The sequence below is a fragment of the Pelophylax lessonae genome, assembly GCF_965119305.1.
Source record: "Pelophylax lessonae genome assembly, chromosome: 5".
Lineage (NCBI taxonomy): Eukaryota > Metazoa > Chordata > Amphibia > Anura > Ranidae > Pelophylax > Pelophylax lessonae.
This window is the reverse complement of record NC_138772.1, coordinates 54,627,397-54,646,832: the sequence shown is the minus strand read 5'-3', so window position 1 is coordinate 54,646,832 and position 19,436 is coordinate 54,627,397. Positions and strand designations below refer to the sequence as shown.

Genomic DNA, 19,436 nt, shown 5'->3' with positions numbered 1-19,436 from the left:
GAGACTTGTGATCGTGAATGGCAGCCAGCCTGTTCCTCCACCCACAGCTGAGCACAATAGGCAATAACCCAGTCAGGGCACAGCTTTCACTTATCTGGGTTCTGTGACATGAAATCTGATTGGTTGCTTTGCATTTACTCTATAGATTATTGCACCTCTTTATGTTGCTGTCTATGACCCTGTTGGAAACACTCCCCTCACTTCCTGTGTGGTCACTAGGGCAGGAAGTAAGGCAATCTACTAAGCAGGGACAAGAAGGATTTTTTTATTTTTTTTTACCTTGTTAGAGGAAATTGGACCCTGCTTTATAAGGCCCTTTTCACACTAGCGGACCGTTCAGATCCGCCTGTCAGTTTTTCAGGCGGATCTGAACGGTCCCCCCATGCATCTCTATGGGGCATCGGATGTCAGCGGAGACATGTCCACTGACCTCCGGTCCGTCAAATCTGGACGGATGGAAACCCTATTTTCCATCCGTCCAGCGGATCGGATGAGAACGGACAGGTGGTCCGTTCTCATCCGATTCCCCCCATAGATGGCGGCGGGGAGCTGCCATCCGCCTGCTCAGCGGGGGATTGGTGAATCAATCCCCCGCTGACATAAACAGAGTCTGCCGACGGACTCCCATGTGTGAAAGGGGCTTAAGGGGGTTTTTTTTTTGCATCCCTTCGGGACCCACCAACAGGCCAGGTTTGCAAGATAACTAAATTACATCACAGGTGATCTCATTTGCTGCTCAGTGATTGCAGTATTCTAGTCTGCATCTCCCCAAGGTAATACTTAAAATCTGGCCTGTAAGTGGGTCCTGAGGACCGGAGTTGAGAAACACTGCTTTAGATCAACTGTGGGTATTGGGTTCTGTTTATAGAGGTTTTCTATTTATTTTTTTCTCTATTGGTTAAACTTGATGAACTTGTGTGTTTTTTTTTTTTTTTTTTTTTTTTTTTTTTTTACAACCTTATTAACTATGTAACTACAATAGAGATCTGGAAGGGGATCTATTCCTTCCCCCTCTATATACACATCTTAAAATGATAGCAAATTGGTCAAAGTATTTTATTTTGTTTGTTGCTGTATCAATGGATATGATAGGTGGATAGGCAGGATTAGTTAAACTCATACATGGGCTGCCTGCATCTAGCAGTTTAGAAACCGGAAACGACACACAGCGAGGAGAGCTGAGAGCTGTGTGTGTGTGTGTAGAGGAGGAGCCGCACGTGCGGAGGAGAGCGGGGGAAGCCGCACTAGGAGGCCGGGGGCAGGAGCTCGGAGCCTCGGACCAGGGAACCAGTGCGGGGGACAGCCGGGGGCAGGAGACGCACGTGCGGAGGAGAGCGGGGGAAGCCGCACTAGGAAGCAGGAGACGCACGTGCGGAGGAGAGCGGGGGAAGCCGCACTAGGAAGCAGGAGCTCGGAGCCTCGGACCAGGGAACCAGTGCAGGGGAGACAAGGACCAGACTGAGACCGAGGGACGTAAGTTGGAAACAATCTGATCTGATCTCCTGGTGGGGGGACTACAAGTACAAACTACATACAAGTACAAACACTACAAGCAATACAGGTTACTAAGGGGTTACTATAGACTGAGAGGTGCTCTGCGACTTGCGACTGGTGAGTATCTTGCGACTGGTGTGGATCTTTGTGACTGGTAAGTATCTTGCGACTGGTGGCGAGCATCTTTGCGACTGGTGAGCATCTTTGCGACTGGTGAGCATCTTTGCGACTGGTGAGTATCTTTGCGACTGGTGAGTATCTTTGCGACTGGTGAGTATCTTTGCGACTGGTGAGTATCCTTGCGACTGGTGAGTATCCTTGCGACTGGTGAGTATCCTTGCGACTGGTGAGTATCCTTGCGACTGGTGAGTATCCTTGCGACTGGTGAGTATCTTTGTGACTGGTGAGTATCTTTGCGTCTGTTGGATCTTTGCGACTGGTGAGTATCTTACCGTCTGTTGGATCTTTGCGACTGGTGAGTATCTTAGCGACTGGTGAGGACCCCAGGTTTAGTACCAGGGGAGACAGAGGTAGTGTAGGTAAGGAAGAGCAGGTCGTTAATATATCCCCATAGAGTAGTGGGTAATAATGTCCGACAGGATTGCGGATGCCACTCAGTGCACTTCTTGCTGCATGTATGCGTTCCTTGATGAACCAATCGAGGGCGAATACTGCTGTGCAAGATGTGAGCGACTTGTTGCTCTGGTAGACCAGATCCTGGACCTACAGAACACAGTGGCAACACTGCGTGGCATCAACAACCTGGAAAGGAGCTTGGACATTACCTATCAGGCGCTGGCAGGGGCCAGCATAGAGGAGGGAGGAATAGAGGGGACGCAAGCAGCAGAGGTACACAGCTGGGTGACTGTTAGGAAGGGTAGAGGGAGGAGTGCCAGGGAGGCCAATCCTGAGTTGATAGACCCTAACAAATTTGCCGAGTTGCAGGTTGAGGGGGATATCAAATCAGGGGTGGCAGAGCTGGAGCATGCACCCTCCCCCAGCTGCCAGGGGAGGGACGGCTCCAGGAAGAAGGGGGGCTGTAACTCAGGAAAGGTTAGAAAGGTTGTGGTAGTTGGGGACTCAATTATCAAGAGGACAGAGAGGGCAATCTGTAAAAAAGATCTCGTGAACCGAACAGTATGTTGTTTACCGGGCGCCCGAGTTCGGCACATCGCAGATCTGGCAGACAGATTGTTGTGTGGGGCTGGGGATGACCCAGCGGTCATGGTGCATGTGGGCACTAATGACAAAGTTAAAGGTAGGTGGAGGATCCTTAAGAACGATTTCAGGGACTTAGGTAATAGATTGAGTAAAAGGACCTCCAAGGTGGTTTTCTCTGAAATACTGCCTGTACCTCGAGCCACACAGGATAGGCAGAAGGAGATTAGGGAACTTAACAAGTGGCTGAGGAATTGGTTTCGGAAGGAGGGGTTTGGGTTCCTGGAGAACTGGGCTGACTTCTCAGTCGGCTACCGGCTCTTTAGTAAGGATGGGCTGCACCTTAATGGGGACGGTACAGCTCTTTTGGGGAGAAAGATGGCCACCAAGTTGGAGGGGCTTTTAAACTAGGAGATGGGGGGGAGGGCTCAGAAGTAGAATCAGTCAGGAGGGAGCAGAGGACTGAAGGCAGTTGTAGGGTCAGCAGCGACAGTAGGTCCACAACGCCAATCGGTAGGTCTGTGCGGGAAAACCTCAGACCAAACAGGAATAAACATAACCACCAATTGCGCTCAACTTCCGTAAAACTAAGAGGGGTATATGCTAATGCCAGGAGCCTAGCTAATAAAATGGATGAGTTGGAAATATTAGTACATGAGGAGGACATAGACCTTGTGGGAATAACAGAGACTTGGTTCGACCCCTCACATGACTGGCTGGCCAATATCCAAGGGTATTCAGTGTCCCGGAAGGACAGGGTAGGAAAAAGAGGGGAAGGGGTATGTCTCTATGTCAAGAACAATATAAAGGTGATAGAAAGGGGTGACATTACGGATGGGATGAGCATGGATTTAGAATCTGTGTGGGTTGAACTCCATAGGGAAGGAGAAAAGGGGAAAGTAATTGTGGGGGTTTGCTATAGGCCACCTAACCAAGGGGAGGAGGTAGAGCTGGAATTCTTAGCACTAATGAGTAAAGTGGCAAAATTGGGATCAGTCATCATATTGGGGGACTTCAATTATCCTGACATTGACTGGGATGAGGGGACTGCACACTCACAGAAGGCCCGCCTATTCACAGAAACCTTACTGGATAATTACATGTCACAGTTGGTGGATTCTCCGACTAGAGAAAATGCAGTCCTGGATCTATTGATCACTAATGACCCAGACATAATCTCGCAGGTAGGAGTCCAGGACAACCTGGGCTCTAGCGATCACAGGATGATCACATTTAGTATAAATAACAATATAACAAGGCAAGTGGGGAACATAAGAACCCTAAACTTCAGAAGGGCAAACTTTCCAAAATTGTACTCATTGATGGAAAGGGTAAACTGGGACCAAACCCTGGGATCCCTGACCACAGAGGAAAAATGGGAATGCTTTAGGAACATATTAGGCAAAGGCATCTTGCATCTATGGGAAATAAATTTAGAAGAGACAAAGCCAAACCTGGCTGGCTAAACCGTAGCGTTAAAAAACTTATTAGGGGAAAAAAATTGGCCTTCAAGAAATATAAATCAGAGGGCACTGTATTGGCTTTCGAGCAATACAAGGAGGCAAATAAGAAAAGTAAACACGAAATCAAAATGGCTAAAATCAACTTTGAGAGACAAATAGCGGAGGATAGTAAAAAAAACCCAAAGAAATTCTTTAAATATATCCACAGCAAAAAAACTAGGGCAGAGCATATTGCACACATAATTAGCGATGATGGGGGGATGGTTACAGAGGACACTGAAAAAGCAACCGTGCTGAATGCTTTTTTCTCGTCAGTCTTTACACAGGAAACGAAGGGGTACACTGAGCATGACTGTATGGTTAGTAGTAATACACAGGATTTGCCACTATGGCTAACAGAGGGTGAAATTTAGGGAAAGGCTGGATAAACTTAACACAAACAAATCACCAGGCCCGGATGGCGTACATCCGAGAGTACTCAAGGAACTCAGTAAGGTTATATCCAGACCACTGTTCCTGATCTTTGCTGACAGTATTAGGACAGGAGATGTACCAGGGGATTGGAAGAAAGCTAACGTGATTCCGATATTCAAAAAGGGCCAGAGGCATATCCCGGGAAATTATAGGCCTGTCAGTTTGACATCAATAGTATGTAAACTTCTGGAGGGGATGATAAGGGACTATATCGTAGAGTTTGCTAAAGACAACAACATCATCAGCAGTAATCAGCACGGGTTTACAAATGGGCGTTCTTGTCAAACCAATCTCTTAGCATTCTACGAGGAGGTAAGCTGTGAGCTAGATAGGGGGAGACCAGTGGATGTGGTGTACTTGGATTTCGCTAAGGCGTTTGATACAGTTCCCCACAAGCGCTTAATTTATAAAATAAGGTCTGCAGGTATCGACAGCAGAGTTTGCTCTTGGATACGGAATTGGCTTAAAGGGCGTGTCCAAAGGGTGGTAATAAACAGCGCATACTCAGACTGGTCTGAGGTTGTAAGCGGGGTGCCCCAGGGCTCAGTCCTGGGACCAACCTTGTTCAATTCATTCATAAACAACATTGAGGACGGGATCAGTAGTGCGTTATCAGTTTTTGCAGATGACACAAAATTGGCCAGGGCAATAACTGCACAGCATGAAGCAGATATCCTACAGAATGACCTGGACAAAATTACAGAGTGGGCAACGACATGGCAAATGAGGTTTAACGTGGAGAAGTGTAAGGTTTTGCACTTGGGGACTAAAAACATAAAAACACAATACACGTTAGGAGGGGAACCCTTGGGGGAATCAAAAATGGAGAAGGATTTGGGAGTCTTGGTTGATGATAGATTAGGCAACAGCATGCAATGTCAAGCGGCAGCTGCCAAAGCCAGCAGAATATTAGCATGCATAAAGAAAGGGATGTATTCCAGAGATAAGACTATAATCCTTCCACTTTATAAAACTCTGGTCCGACCGCATCTGGAGTATTCTGTCCAGTTCTGGTCGCCAGTCCTCAGGAGGGATGTGTTGGAGCTGGAGAGAGTCCAGAGAAGGGCAACTAAACTAATTAGGGGATTGGAGGACCTTGACTATGAAGAGCGTCTACAATCGCTCGATTTATTCTCCCTGGAGAAGAGACGTCTGAGGGGGGACATGATAGCAATTTATAAATATCTTAATGGGGATCCCAGCTTAGAAAAAAAGCTGTTCATTCGAAGGGATTGCATGAGGACTCGAGGGCATACAATGCGATTAGAGGAGAAGCGTTTTAACCACAGGCAACGTGGGGGGTTCTTTACTGTTAGGGCTACAAGATTGTGGAATTCTCTACCACAAGAGGTGGTTTCTGCGGGTAGTATGGTGGCTTTCAAAAGACTCTTAGACTTACATCTCAAGGATCAGAACATTCAGGGGTATGTGAGATGAGTACAGCCACACACACCTACACAGGTTGAACTGGATGGACTATTGTCTTTATTCAACCTCACCTACTATGTAACTATGTGGTGATTACATGAATGCAGTGCAGCATTGAAATTGTTATTTATGGGTTCTGGCAGCAAAGACATGAAGTCAAATGTGTCCCTAAAGCAGATGCTTACCTTATTCACAGTCTTCGTTTTCAGTTGGACAGAAAATGAGAGAACACTCCACTTCCTCCACCCATACTCCATATTCCCCATATTTTATCAACAAGGGACCCTGGTGCTCACTGGAGCCTATCATCCACTATTATTGTCACAGATCTTCTGTTCTTCTTTAGATCTTCGGGTTACATTCAAAGCTTGACAGAGAGACTAACACAGTTCAGCTGGTATGGCCTTACTCATAGTTGAAGCATTGCTATTTGGGATGAAACGCGTTCACTTTCTATCAAGCTTAGAGCTTTATCAAGCTAAAGCATAGAAGATCCGTGACCGTGTTCCAACTCCTGTCTTCTTGTTTGGATGATTGTCTGTCTGATTTTCAGTTAATCGGTCCAGACTGCAGACCGCATGGATGTAACGCTGCAATGTTTAATCTGGCCCCAAACAAAAGGTGAAGGTTATATTTGCAAAGTTGTTTGCTCTACCTGGACTTATGGAAGAATATGTAAACCCAACATTTCATATTCCTAATATGTGCCTGCTGTTCCATGTACTTTGTATGAAAAAGTATCCTGTTCTCTTTGTATTGCTTCCTTTGTGTGAAATCCCTGGTGATCCTGCCAGTCCATCTGCTTTCCTATTAAAACTGACCACACTAGGCACGAGAACACACTGTTTTCAGTTCTCTAGCTATGCTGAGAGTCAGCACTTAGCCTGCTCTCCAATGATCAGACTTCTCCTGACACTCCCCTGCTGCACCCCCTTACACTGAGAAGATCAGTGTGCTGTTGCTTCTACTCTCCCAGCTCTTATTCAGCTGAGAACTGAGGGTATGTGATCACTTCTAAAAAAAAAAAAAAAAAAAAGGGGGGGCGGTATTTTTTTTTTATATCCATAAACCAAATGTTTTGCCTTTCATTTCTATTTTACCAACTTTAATACTGGGCACTTTCACCCCCTCCCTACTCAGGCCAATTTTTAGCTTTCAGCACTGTCACACTTTGAATGACAATTGCATGGTCATTCAACACTGTACCCATATAAAACTATAATTTCTTTTTAGACAGATAGAGCTTTCTTTTGGTGGTATTTAATAACCGATAGGGTTTTTTTTTTTTGTTTTTGTTTTTTGCTAAGCAAATGAAAAAAAGACTGAAAATTTTTCTGTTTTATATAATTTTTCAAATAGGTAATGTTTCTTCTTCACTGATGGGGCACTGATGAAGCGGCATTGATGGGCGACACTGATGGGCACTGATCAGAGGCGTAACTAGAGCCTTCAGGGCCCCGGTGCAAGAAACCATGAAGGGCCCCCCGGACCTCTGGCCGAGGCTCTTCCCTTCAAGCCTGGGACTCTTCCCACTGATCCTGGGGCCCTTTACTCTCCTTGCATGGCCCTTTATTATGGTCCCGCAGCGGGACCCTTTCACAAGTTCTGCAGTGGGCCCCCTTCCTGCCATCTTGGGGCCTCTCCATGGTGGTGGAATTGCGATCACTGACCTTTGCGCTCCTGGAAGTTCTCCCAGTGGTATCAGTAGTTTTTATTTTTTGGTATTTTAATTGTATTCTTTTTTTTTTTTTTTTTTTATCATTTTATTTTTTTACAATGTCACTGACTATGGCTCTGTCCATTCAGAAAAGGAAGGAACTGGTAAATTACATATTTACCGACCCCCCCCCCCCCCTTCCTGGTTTTCTATTGTGACACATCCCCTGCAGCCGGCAGGAGAGGGGAGGGAGGAAGCTGGCAGCACAGTGGGGGGGGGGGGGGGGAACCAGGGGAGCACACAGGGGCCCAGAGAAAGCAGAACAAAAGTGAACTGGATAGGAGGAGTGGCGGGGGCAGCATACAGAGGAACCAATCTCCTCCATTTTCCACCTGCAGCTACAGGTGGAAAAAGGACAGTGATTTCTCTACATGCTGACCCCCCGCCCCCTCCTATCCAGGTCTACAGGGGAGCCACACGGGCCCCCTGGCAATGGCAACCCCTGTAGTTATGCCCCTGGCACTGATTATCAGTGTAAACTGTGTGCTGACGAGCTTGCCGGTTAACAGCTCTCCTTTCCTCCCACAGACACAGCGTGGGAGGAAAGGACTCCTGATATCCGGCAAGTCTGTGTACATGTGATCAGCTGAAGGGCCGCTGTGATTGGTCCTTTACCCGAAGGTCGCAGTTCGCACTCGATGCATGCAGGGGACTGGGGTTCTGGGAGGACGTCTATAGGCGCCCTCCTAGAACTAGGAGACTGTGCTGTGGCCATCATTTGGCTATAGCACGGTCGGGAACTGGTTAAACAGAACGGGTTGTTTTACAAGGTGAAGAGTTGAGGTGTTCTAAAAGAACAGTTAACCTTTACATGCCAAACCGGCACTAACTGCTATTCACGTTGTATTGCAGTAACCTGCTTAGACACTTTATACTGTAAACCCTGGCCAAGCACTTTGCAATTTTCTTGCTTTTAAGTGCCAATGTTTCTTGGTTTCAGGGAATTAAAGGGAAAAACTGAGGAGTAAAATCAAATAAAGATGCCATTTTGAGTGGTGTTGAGATGGTTTCATACAATTTTCACCCCATTTTTGATCATTTGTTCACTGAAAACGTACAAACAATTGTGGCTGAAAGGCATCAAATTGCCTCTAAATTGTCCTGTCTATGACCGCCATTATCTCGCTTTCACAAAGTCACTCTCAAAATTGCACTGTGATTGTGTTTCCTGATTTTCCAAAGTTTCTTTATTTTGTTACTTTTAATTCTTCCAGGCCTGCAGCTAAAGCCATTCCACAAACCTCTGCAACACATCAGGGACTGGGCAGAGATTGTTAATGAGCTCACCAACCTGGACCCTCAGAGGGAGACTCCGCAGCTCTTCCTACGCAGAGATGTAAAGTTGCCGCTGGACGTTGAGAAAAAGGTGAGGCGAGTGGACATCTCCCACTCAATGACAGTGCAAAAAGCAGCAACTAATCAAGTTGGTTCTTTTTTTTTTTTTTTTTCCTGATTAGACAACTTTAAATGGAATAGATATTGTTTTACTTAAATTTTTTTTTTTCTATCTTCATATTTTCTGTATGTATTATCTTTTTTAGAATAAATGCATGTAAAATATCATATAAAGAAAGAAAGCTGCGCTAATGTGAACAACATCTATCTGATTGACAATGAATAATAAACCCATCTCAGGAGAGATGATACAATAGACAAATATAATATGTGAATGACACCTAAAATGTCAATATATTGCATCCAAAGTTGCTAGCAAATGACCGCTAAAAATAACAAACACATGAATATAATATAGATATGAATAAATATAATAAAATGAATATCCATATAGAAACATATGAAACCCAAAGAATCCAAAATTGATAGGAGTAAGTGGAGTGGATGAAAAATAGGGATCCAATGCCTGCTGTCACCACGGTGCTCCAACAAATATGACATGCATATCCGCTTACCAGATCCTGGTATAAAACAGCCTGTGCAAATAGTCTCCTCACAGGATCACTTAACGTAGGATATTCCTTGCTTCAGTGAGCCCATATAAATATGGCCAAGAGGAGAGGGATTACACTGATCCTGATACTGGTCTCAAGTAGACACTCCGGTGGCACCATATAGGAGACCATAAACTTAATAGTGTGATACCGCAAAGCAAGTTTATTAACCACCTCAATACTGGGCACTTAAACCCCCTTCCTTCCCAGACCAATTTTCAGCTTTTAGCGCTGTTGCAATTTGAATGACAATTGCGCGGTCATGCAACACTGTACCTAAACCAAATTTGTGTCATTTTTTTCCCCACAAATAGAGCTGTCTTTTGGTGGTATTTGATCACCGCCAGTTTTTTTCTTTTTTGGTGCACAAATAAAAAAAGACTGAAAAGTTTGAAAAAAAAAAAGTTTTTTTGTTTAGGTTATAAAATTTTGTAAATAGATACGTTTTTTCCTGCACTGATGAGCACTGATGACGCCGCACTGACAGGCAATGATGAGGAGGCACGGATGGGGTGGCACAGATGGGCTGGCACTGATGGGGTGGCACTGATATGCAGCACTGATGGGCACTGATATGCAGCACTGATATGTGGCACTGATGGCACTGATATGCAGCATTGGTGGGCACTGATCCTGGTGGCTTAGTGGCCGCCCCCCCCCCCCCCCCAGGGCTGCACTGGTAATCAATGTTCTGATTACCAGCACAGACCCCCCCCTGTGATCAGTGAGTAATTAGAAATACTCACTGATCCCCCCCCCCCCCCCCCCCAGCTTCAGCACCAATCCTCCTCCTCTTCTCCTCACTGACAGGATCTGTCAGGAGGAGAAGAGATCGAAGCCGTTACAACGGCTGTATTTACATTGCATGACGGCTGTGATTGGACACAGCCGTCATGTGATCAGGAGGGCCAATCACAGGGCCCTCCTGCCGAATGATGTCGCTCTGTGTCCGAGGGACACAGGCACATCGAGATCGCGCCGCTGCGAGTGCCCGCGGCGGCGCACTCTCGCTCCTTCTGAAGGACGTTCTGGAACGTCCGATCAGAAGGACAAGACTCCCACCCGGCCGTATATGTACAATGGCCCGGGTGGGAGGTGGTTAAACAAATTAAATTAAAAGATTACACTTCCATTTAGATGAATGATAAACGCTACAGGTTCAAGGAAGCCGGCCGGCTTTCGTATAGCCCGTTCTCTTGGGCAGCGCAGTGACGTCAGCACGCCGTGCCCTACGCGCTCGTCTGAGAAGACTTCTAATGGAAGTAAGGTAGCAGGTAAGTATAACGTTTTTTTTTTTTTTTTTAAATCAAACCGTTTTCTTTATTGAAAGTTAAGCGGGGAATAAAATTAAGTGTACAGAAGCAGGTAAACGTTGAAACATCCATCACATACAAAAAAATAAAAGTTTTTCAAAACAATAAACCTGACTGTATTTTGTAAAGGAAACACAAGATGCATCAATAAAAGCAGAGCTTAAACAGAGAAAAGTACTGCACAGCAGTGTGCCTCGAGGAGATGCTCAAAATCAGCATGTTATGGATAACAAAAACATTAATACTATAAACCATGTTAAATACACGTCTCTGGGGCCTGAAGCCATCTATCCCAGATTTTGTTGAATTTGGTGGGACAACCTCTATGGGTGTAGATAAGTCTTGTGTACGGTATAGTGGTGTTGATCTCCCTCATCCAGTCACCGACCTCGGGGGGGGCCTGTCACGCATCCATTGTCTAGCTATTAGTTTCCTAGCCGTGAACAGCGTCTCTTGCAAAAAAAATTGTGGTGAATTTATCAAGACTTGTATCTGGGAATATCCCCAGAAGACATGGTTTGGGGAGCAGTGTTAAGGGGGAGCCCATATTATCGTGCAGAAATTTTACAATTTTTGTTCCCAGTACCCTTGAACTTTCGGGCAGCCCCAGAGTAAATGATAGAATGTGCCCTGGTTCAGTCTGCACATAGGGCATAGAGAGCAACTATCCCTCTTGTATTTGGTAAGCATGAGTGGTGAGAGATATATGAGCGGTGTAGGATATACAATTGAGTGAGGCGATCCGATAATTTGGGGCAAACCGTTTTACAAGCATCGAGGGCAACATCTTTGTTTTAATAAAAAAAAAAAAAAATCACTTTAAGCATCGACCTCTTCTCATGTTTGGGATCTTTGGCCATCCAAGGAAGTTAGCTTGGGATGCCATAACTCCCAGGCATGTGTAAAGGAGTTAATTTATTATGGCACGAGGCGTACTGATAATGTAAATGAGCTGCATGTGTGAAGCTCAGGGTGCATTCTTCAGATGCTTGCAAACAGGCAGGTAAGAGTTTTTTCTTGCAAAACAGACATAGTATGTAATTTACAAACCAAAAAGCTTTACTTTTTACAGTTAATCTTGGTTCACACTGATACAATGTGGAAAACTCAGCAATTCATGTGCATTTCCCGCACTGTGTTCATGCCATCTGCTGTGGGTGTCAGAAGTTGACACACCAAGATCAGGTTGCAAAACGCAGTGCAAACATCTATGCAATCAGGTTTAGGTGCAAAAAAAAAAAAGCTGCCCACGCCTTTTTAATGTGGATGCGGTGCGATTTGAGCCTTAAAAAACCTGCAAGACAAAGGCATAATGAGCAAGTATGCATCGCATACTAGCTCATTATGAATTACTTACCTTAGAACGAAGTCCCGACACGGACCCCCGGACACCACTGCGGGCGGTGACATGATCCCACGGCGTCTCTTCCGGGTTCGGCGATGACGTCACTCCCGCGCATGCGCGCAGGAGTCATTTTCTGGCAAGGGAAGCTGAAGGTCCGCCGGACCTTCAGAGCACATGCGCCACTCGCGTGAGCGGCTGCATGCACTGCAAATATCTTCTAAACCGTGCCGTTTTAGGAGATATTAATTGTACCTACAGGAAAGCCTTATTATAGGCTTACCTATAGTTAAAAGTGAAAAAAAGCAGGATACTACCGCTTTAAAAGTGAATGGGCTCCAATCGCATTACACACTCGCCTGCAACACACAGAAATGTGCGATTTTCTGTGCGAATCACATGCGGTGTGCAGTGTGAAGCAGGGCTGACAGTGATTGTAAAGGTAAAAATGTTATCTTTTTAAAATAACAAACATGTCATACCTGCTGTGTGCAGTGGTTTTGCACAGAGTCGCCCCAATCCTCTTGTGGGGTTCCCCACCAACGCACTTGGCTGCTGCTCTTCCATTGACACACACTGTGCACCTCGTCACTGGATCAGATTGACCGCAGCAGGAGCCAATGGCTCCCACTATTATCACGGAGTCCAGTGGGGGGGGGGGGAGCAGAGGGCACATTGCTGGATCGGGCTTGGGTAATTAAAGGTTCGGGGGGGGGGGGGGTGACCATAAACGTTTTTTACCTTTTCTAATGAAGAAAATTTATTAGGGCAGGGGGTCTCTAAACTTTCTAAACAAAGGGTCAATTTACAGTCTTTCAGGCTTTATGGGGGCAGGATGTTGGTGGGAGGAATAGTACCCCATTGTTGGTGTCAGTAGGAAAAATAATGCCCTATCATTGGTATCAATGGGGGGAATTATGTCCCATCGTTGGTGTCAGTGGTTGGAATAGTGCAGGGGTCTCAAACTGGTTCCAGCTGTTGCAGAACCACAATTCCTATGAGGCATTGCAAGGCTGACAGTTACAAGAATGACTCCCATAGGCAGAGGCATGATGGGAGTTGTAGTTCCAGAACAGCTGGAGGGCTGCCAGTTTGAGACCCCTGGAATAGTGTCTTGTATCAGTGAGAGGAACACTGCACCAAGGGCCGGATAAAGGCAAGCAAAAGGCTGCATCTGGCCCCCAAGCTGCAGTTTGGAGACCACTGCATTTGGATAAAAACACCTTCAGCCTTTACTACCACTTAGGTTCTTTTTAGGTCAGGTAAATCTGATATGTTGCATGTTAAATATAATGCATTCTCACTTTCTGACAGCAGGTGTTGGGCTCCTTCTGGCATAAATCATGATTTTAAAAAACTTAATAAATTAAAAAAAAAAAAAAGTTCAAATTAAGTGGATATCCATATATTTTTTGACAGTCATGGCTGCTATCATAGGAGGCTATTTACCTAACTCCGAGCATCTCTGGAATGTGTTCTCTTCTCCTGGTGCTGCTCACATTTATATAGAGCACCATGCAATGGCTGAAATGACTCCTGTAGGGAATGCGGCTTTTTATGTGATTTTTGTATGACTGTGCGCATTGTCCACTGCTGTTATTTTTCTTCCATATTGTTAGAGTATTTCATCTTGCAGTTAACTCCCGTGTCTGTGCTTTATCTCAGATTGAAGACCCCTTGTCCATTCTGATTCTGTTTGATGAGGCTCGGTACAACCTGCTGAAAGGTTTTTATCCAGCTGCAGATGTGAAACTCATCACCCTGGCCAGCCTGCTCCTTCAGATCGTATACGGGAACTATGAAAGCAAGAAGCACAAGCAAGGGTTCCTCAAGTAAGTGATGTCAGGGAGTGTTGGAGGGTTACATAGTTAGCGCAGGACCCCAGTGGCAGCTGCTGGACAACGGTCAATGTTTGATAAGACAAGGTGTAGTAGCCAATAATAAACCTCTCTGATCCAGAGATACCACCTGTCTCTTGCAGATCAGGAAAGTCCTATTCAGATTAGACCTGATGTACATACTTGTTCAAGATCACTAAATCAATTTATTGAAGCCAAGGGGCAGGGGCAGACTGGCAACTTTCAGGGGGCAAGTACAAAAACCAGAGGCCCATGGTGCAGCGACTCGGCCCCCCTCCCACTCTCCCTCTTCCCATCCTCCTCCTGACTCCCATTCCAGGTTGAAGCCCTGCTCCTGGTACTCTCTATTCACCGGCTGAATCGGCGTTCCCAACCTGGCCAGCAGGGGACGGTTGGGGGGAGCTGGGAAAGCTCAGTTGGGGCTGACCAGGGGAGGAGAGTCTCAAGTGGGGCATGGAACCAGCCTCTGCTCAGACACAGTGTACGCAATCCATGCTGGGAGGGGGGCCTGCACTCTGTCCTTCCCTCATCCTGCGCTCAGTAGGTCAATGGCAGAGACTTTTTACTTCTCTTCACCAGAAATCCTTTAGGCATGTCTGTGGCAGAAGTGGTGCAGCCTTTTTTACAGGACATCCAGAGCGGCCCAGGGGGCAATTGCCCCCCTGGCCCAGTCCTCCCCGGCCAAGGGGGTTAGCTTAAAGCGGTAGTATACTCAATGTTTTTACTTTTTACCTACAGGTAAGCCTATAATAAGGCTTACCTGTAGGTATAATTAATATCTCCTAAACCTTCATGGTTTAGGAGATATTTGCGCTGCATGCAGCTGCTGACACTAGTGGCGCAAGCGCTCTGAAGGTCTGGCGGACCTTCAGAGCTCCTTGATGGCTACTTGCCAGAAAGTGATTCCTGCGCACATGTGCGGGAGTGATGTCATCGCGGCTCCAGCCACTCACAGCGCCGGAGCCGCCGAACCCGGAAGAGACGCCGAGGGAGCATGACATGTCGGGGGGGGCTTCGTTTTTAAGGTAAGTATTTCATAATGAGCTAGTATGCAATGCATACTAGCTCATTATGCTTTTGTCTTGCAGGGGTATTTTTTTTTTCTTTGGCAGTATACAACCACTTTAACTGCCAGGTGGTTGGCATTTTCAGAATACAAATTCAGCAGTGGCATCCTCCATGGGTCTCTCCGGAAAGGTTTCCTATAAGCATGCCTGTACATATTAACCAATATAGTGGAAAAGAAAGACATCTGACTTTTTTTTTTTTTTTTTTTTATTTCTTCTAAGGACAAGAATAATGGTTGCTGACTTGCACACTCCAGGGCTGTCATCCTTGGCTCTTCCTTCGCTACCAGTGAGCAACTGCCAGAATTCTTGTTCCAGCTAAAGGAAGAAGAAAGGATTCGGATCACAGCCATGGAGTCTGCACCTTCTAAATTTGTTAGACTTGCTGGTCTGACTCCAGCAAAATCGTTTTTGATTGATACTGCACTTAACCACTTGCCGACTGCCTAACGCCGATCTACGTCGGCAGTCAGCCCCTCACAGGCAAAGTGACGTAGGGCTACGTCACTAGCTTGTGAGGGTCTAGGGAGCGAGCGCGCGCCCCCGCTCCCGCGTGGTCACGGACCCCCCCGCGTGTGTGACCGGCGGACCCGATGTCCGCCGGTCACTCGGCGATCGGCGGGGGAGAGGGAGAATGTCAGGCAGCTTGTGTAAACAAGCCACCTGTCATTCTCCTTGCTGTTAAGACACTGATCACTCGGATCTAGTATGTAGATCCGTTGATCAGTGTCCTTACAGCTGAAGCCACAGCCAATCACAGTAGAAAGCACGCCCCTAGGGATACACACAGCCCCTCCCTCCCAAATAAAGTTAACCCCTTCACTACCAGTGTATTTTTACAGTAACAGTGCATATATATAGCACTGATTACTGTAGAAATGTCACTGGTAACCCCAAAAGTGTCAAAAATGTCAGTCAAGGGTCCGATCTGTCCGCCCCAATGTCGCAGTACCGCAAAAAAAATCGCAGATCGCCGCCATTACACGTTAAAAAAAAAACCAACAAAAATGACAAAAATCTTTCCCTTTTTTAGTAAACGCGATAACTTTTGCGCAAACCAATCAAAATACGCTTTTTGCGATTTTTTTTTTTTTTTTTTTTTTACCAAACATAGGTAGCATAAAACAAATTGGCCGAAAAAGTTAAAAAATTTTGATTTTTACATTTTTTTTTTTTGGGGGAATTTCATATAAAAAAATTTGAAAAATATTGCTATTTTTGCAAAATTGACGCTCTTTTTTTGTTTATAGCGCGTGATCAAAAAATCGCACAGGTGATCAAATACCACCAAAAGAAAGCTCTGTTTGTGGGAAAAAAAGGACGCCAAATTCATTTAGGTACAGCGTCGCACGACCGCGCAATTGTCCGTTAAAGTCACGCAGTGCCGAATCGCAAAATACCCCCTGGTCGGAATGGGGGTAAAATCTTCCGGGGCTTAAGTGGTTAAAAGCACACACACCTTTAAAGGATAAGTTCACCTTTTTTTAAAAAAGTAAAAAAATAAATGCACATCTTTTTGCAGGTAAAAAAGTGTGCATTTATTATTTTTATTTTTTTTTTTAATTTCTTTTTTTTACTAGGAGCCCGTAAAGCATTTCACGGGTGCAATCTCAGGCTTCTGCAGACTCTGTGTAGCTGTCTGCCTGTACCTACAGGAAGGCAGCTACTGAATGACAGGAAGATTCAATGAACTACATAGAGCGCTCATCAGTTTCCTGGTAGTTCATTGAGAACTATAAGTTTGTCAGCCGCAATATCTGACGCTAGTTATCGTTCTCCCATTCCCAGAACTCTATAAATGAATGACGCAGCTGAGGGCAGAGCCCAGCATGGACGTTTTTCTTTTTTTTTTTTTTTTTTTTTTTTCTAAATTGATGGCTGCTCATTTAGTAACACGTTACACCCTGGATACGGGTGTAACATGGTATGAAAGATGAAATTATCCTTTAAATTGAAGCTAAACTCCAGGCAAACCACTAAATACAGATAAAATACATATAGGAGAGTTTTTACTCAAAGAATCGGTTTGTCCATCCATTCTTGAGATTTACACAGCTCCCCCACACAGCACAGCATTGATTGGCAGGGCAGGAAACCTTTTTTTTTTCTGCTGCGATTCATTATTCCTTAGAGGTTTCTTCTCCAACCCCAGTCTGTGACTGGACAGTAAAAGGAGAAGCAGCAGACTAATGAGCTATTCTCTCTATCACTCTGTTTTTTCCTCCTATTCGTATGCGTATGCTCCCAGTTGGGTAATAAGTACTACTGCACACCTGTTGGCTCCTCGTGCTGCTTCTTCCTCTTCCAGTTTGAGCTCTGCTGTATAGGAGATTGAGAGGCTGATTCCAAGTCAAATTCAGGTTTATACACTGCCTTCATTTAAAAAAAATAAATTTTAGTTTTGTTTTAATGAATACAGAGATGCATTAATTTGTGTATTTTATATCTGCCTGGAGTTCAGCTTTAAACAAAGCCAGGGGAGTCTCTAATTGAATGTTCACTTTTGCTTCTTACCGTCCAGTGAAGAGACTTTGAAGTCTATTGTACCGAACACGAAGCTGAAGAGTAAAGCTCCGCACTGGACAAGTCGCATTCTCCACGAGTACAAGGTGAGCCAGGTTCTGGGGTTCGGTCATTGGGGGTGTCTATTCTCTCTTCCATGTCTCCCCCAATAAGTCCCCCCCCCCCCCCAGCACCAATGACTGTTCAGCAGTAATGGTCTACCTGGTAATTATTATAAGCCAGGAGGGTGCAGAGGACCAATCAAAGAACTAGAAGTATTTGTATCTTAAAAAGAAATAGTTTTGTACAGAGCCGCCCCAATCCTCTGGGGTCCTCTAGCGCTCCTAACTCCTCCTCTTCTTGGTGTATCCCCATAGGAAGCAGCTTCCTATTGGGACCCACCTGCGGACTCAATCCCAACCGCACTGCCTGTGTCTATAGACCCAGACAGCACTTCTCGACAAAGCACCCCACCCCCCTCTCACAGAATGAGATTGAAAGTACCAGGAGCCAATGGCTCCCTCTGCTGCTATTGTAAGCCAAATGAGAGGAGAAAACTGCTCAGATGGGCACAGCACTGGATCGAGAAAGGACTCTGGTAAGTATGAGGATGAGGGGGGGGGGCGATACAAATAGAGGGACATTTTTTACCTTAAAGTGTTACTAAACCCAGGGCCCTGCATTCATTATATCTGGTCTCCCACAGTACACAGAACATGGAAATGCAATTGATTTAGTAAGTATAAACTGCTAAATACCTTTTCTTTCGTTCATTGACGGACACAGCACTTCATCTTCTTGACCATAGGATTATACTGCCCCCTACAGGAGTAGGACACTAGGCAGAGAAAAAAGCTTATCACACCTATGGGGCAGTCCCTGGGGGTATACTCCCACTTCCTGCTTTAGGTCTTCAGTTTTTTTTCTGCCTAGTTCGGAGTAAGGACCTAGTTCGGAGTAAGGACCTAGTTCCTTGCTGGGATCTCTGGTCCTGGCAATTTTTTCTTTTTAAATTGAATTTTTTTTTCTTTTTATTTTGTCCCTGTGAGAATCTATAATCAAGTGCCAGACTAGGCGATGCACTGGATAATCTAGATCCTTAGGGTCCCCCCAGTCCAGCCAGCGAGCACATGCAGACTGCATTTCCATGCTAGGTCGGCCGCGAAACAGCCCCACTGGGTGGGGGCTGGCCTGCGAGTTAAACGTCTCGCGAGGGAGCATATGAACTGGCTTCGGCCGGAGTTGCGGTGTTTCCTCCTGGCTGACCGCACCCACGTTACGATGAAGCGGTGTCCTGTCCCTGTCCAGAGCGGTGCCCACCCTGTTCCTGGTGTGGTAAATAGCTTTCCCTCTATATCTCTGGTGGGTTTTGGGATGGACGTGGGCTCCTCTCTGGGATGATCAGGCTCCCCTCCCTCCCAGTTCACTTCCGGTGGCTGAACGATCGTTCCTTGGGAGGGGGAAGGGCATGGCAGGGGCTCCTGCCAGGGCCCCCCTTCCTGTTGGGGTCATTTTTTGGGCCCTCTGGACTCGCGTGGTGTCCCGCGGGGCAGCCCTTTTCTTGTAGCCTTATGTGCTACAGATCAGTGGCCATGTTTGTGTAGCCTCGGTGGCCGTTTTCCCATGGTTTCCTATTGCAAATGGCAGCGGCCATGTTTTTGGATTTAGAT

At 45.9% G+C, this 19,436-nt stretch overlaps 1 protein-coding gene across 3 annotated transcripts in view; it reads left to right on the top strand.

The window, feature by feature from the left end:
• The window catches only part of KRIT1 (KRIT1 ankyrin repeat containing), a 352,560-nt gene that overhangs the window by 322,616 nt on the left and 10,508 nt on the right, over positions 1–19,436 (top strand). For all 3 annotated transcript variants that reach the window (XM_082257822.1, XM_082257820.1, XM_082257821.1), the window contains 3 exons: positions 8,949–9,100; positions 14,004–14,170; positions 17,786–17,873. In XM_082257822.1, coding sequence (XP_082113948.1) covers positions 8,949–9,100; positions 14,004–14,170; positions 17,786–17,873 — 407 coding nt within the window. The remainder of the gene's footprint in view (positions 1–8,948; positions 9,101–14,003; positions 14,171–17,785; positions 17,874–19,436) is intronic.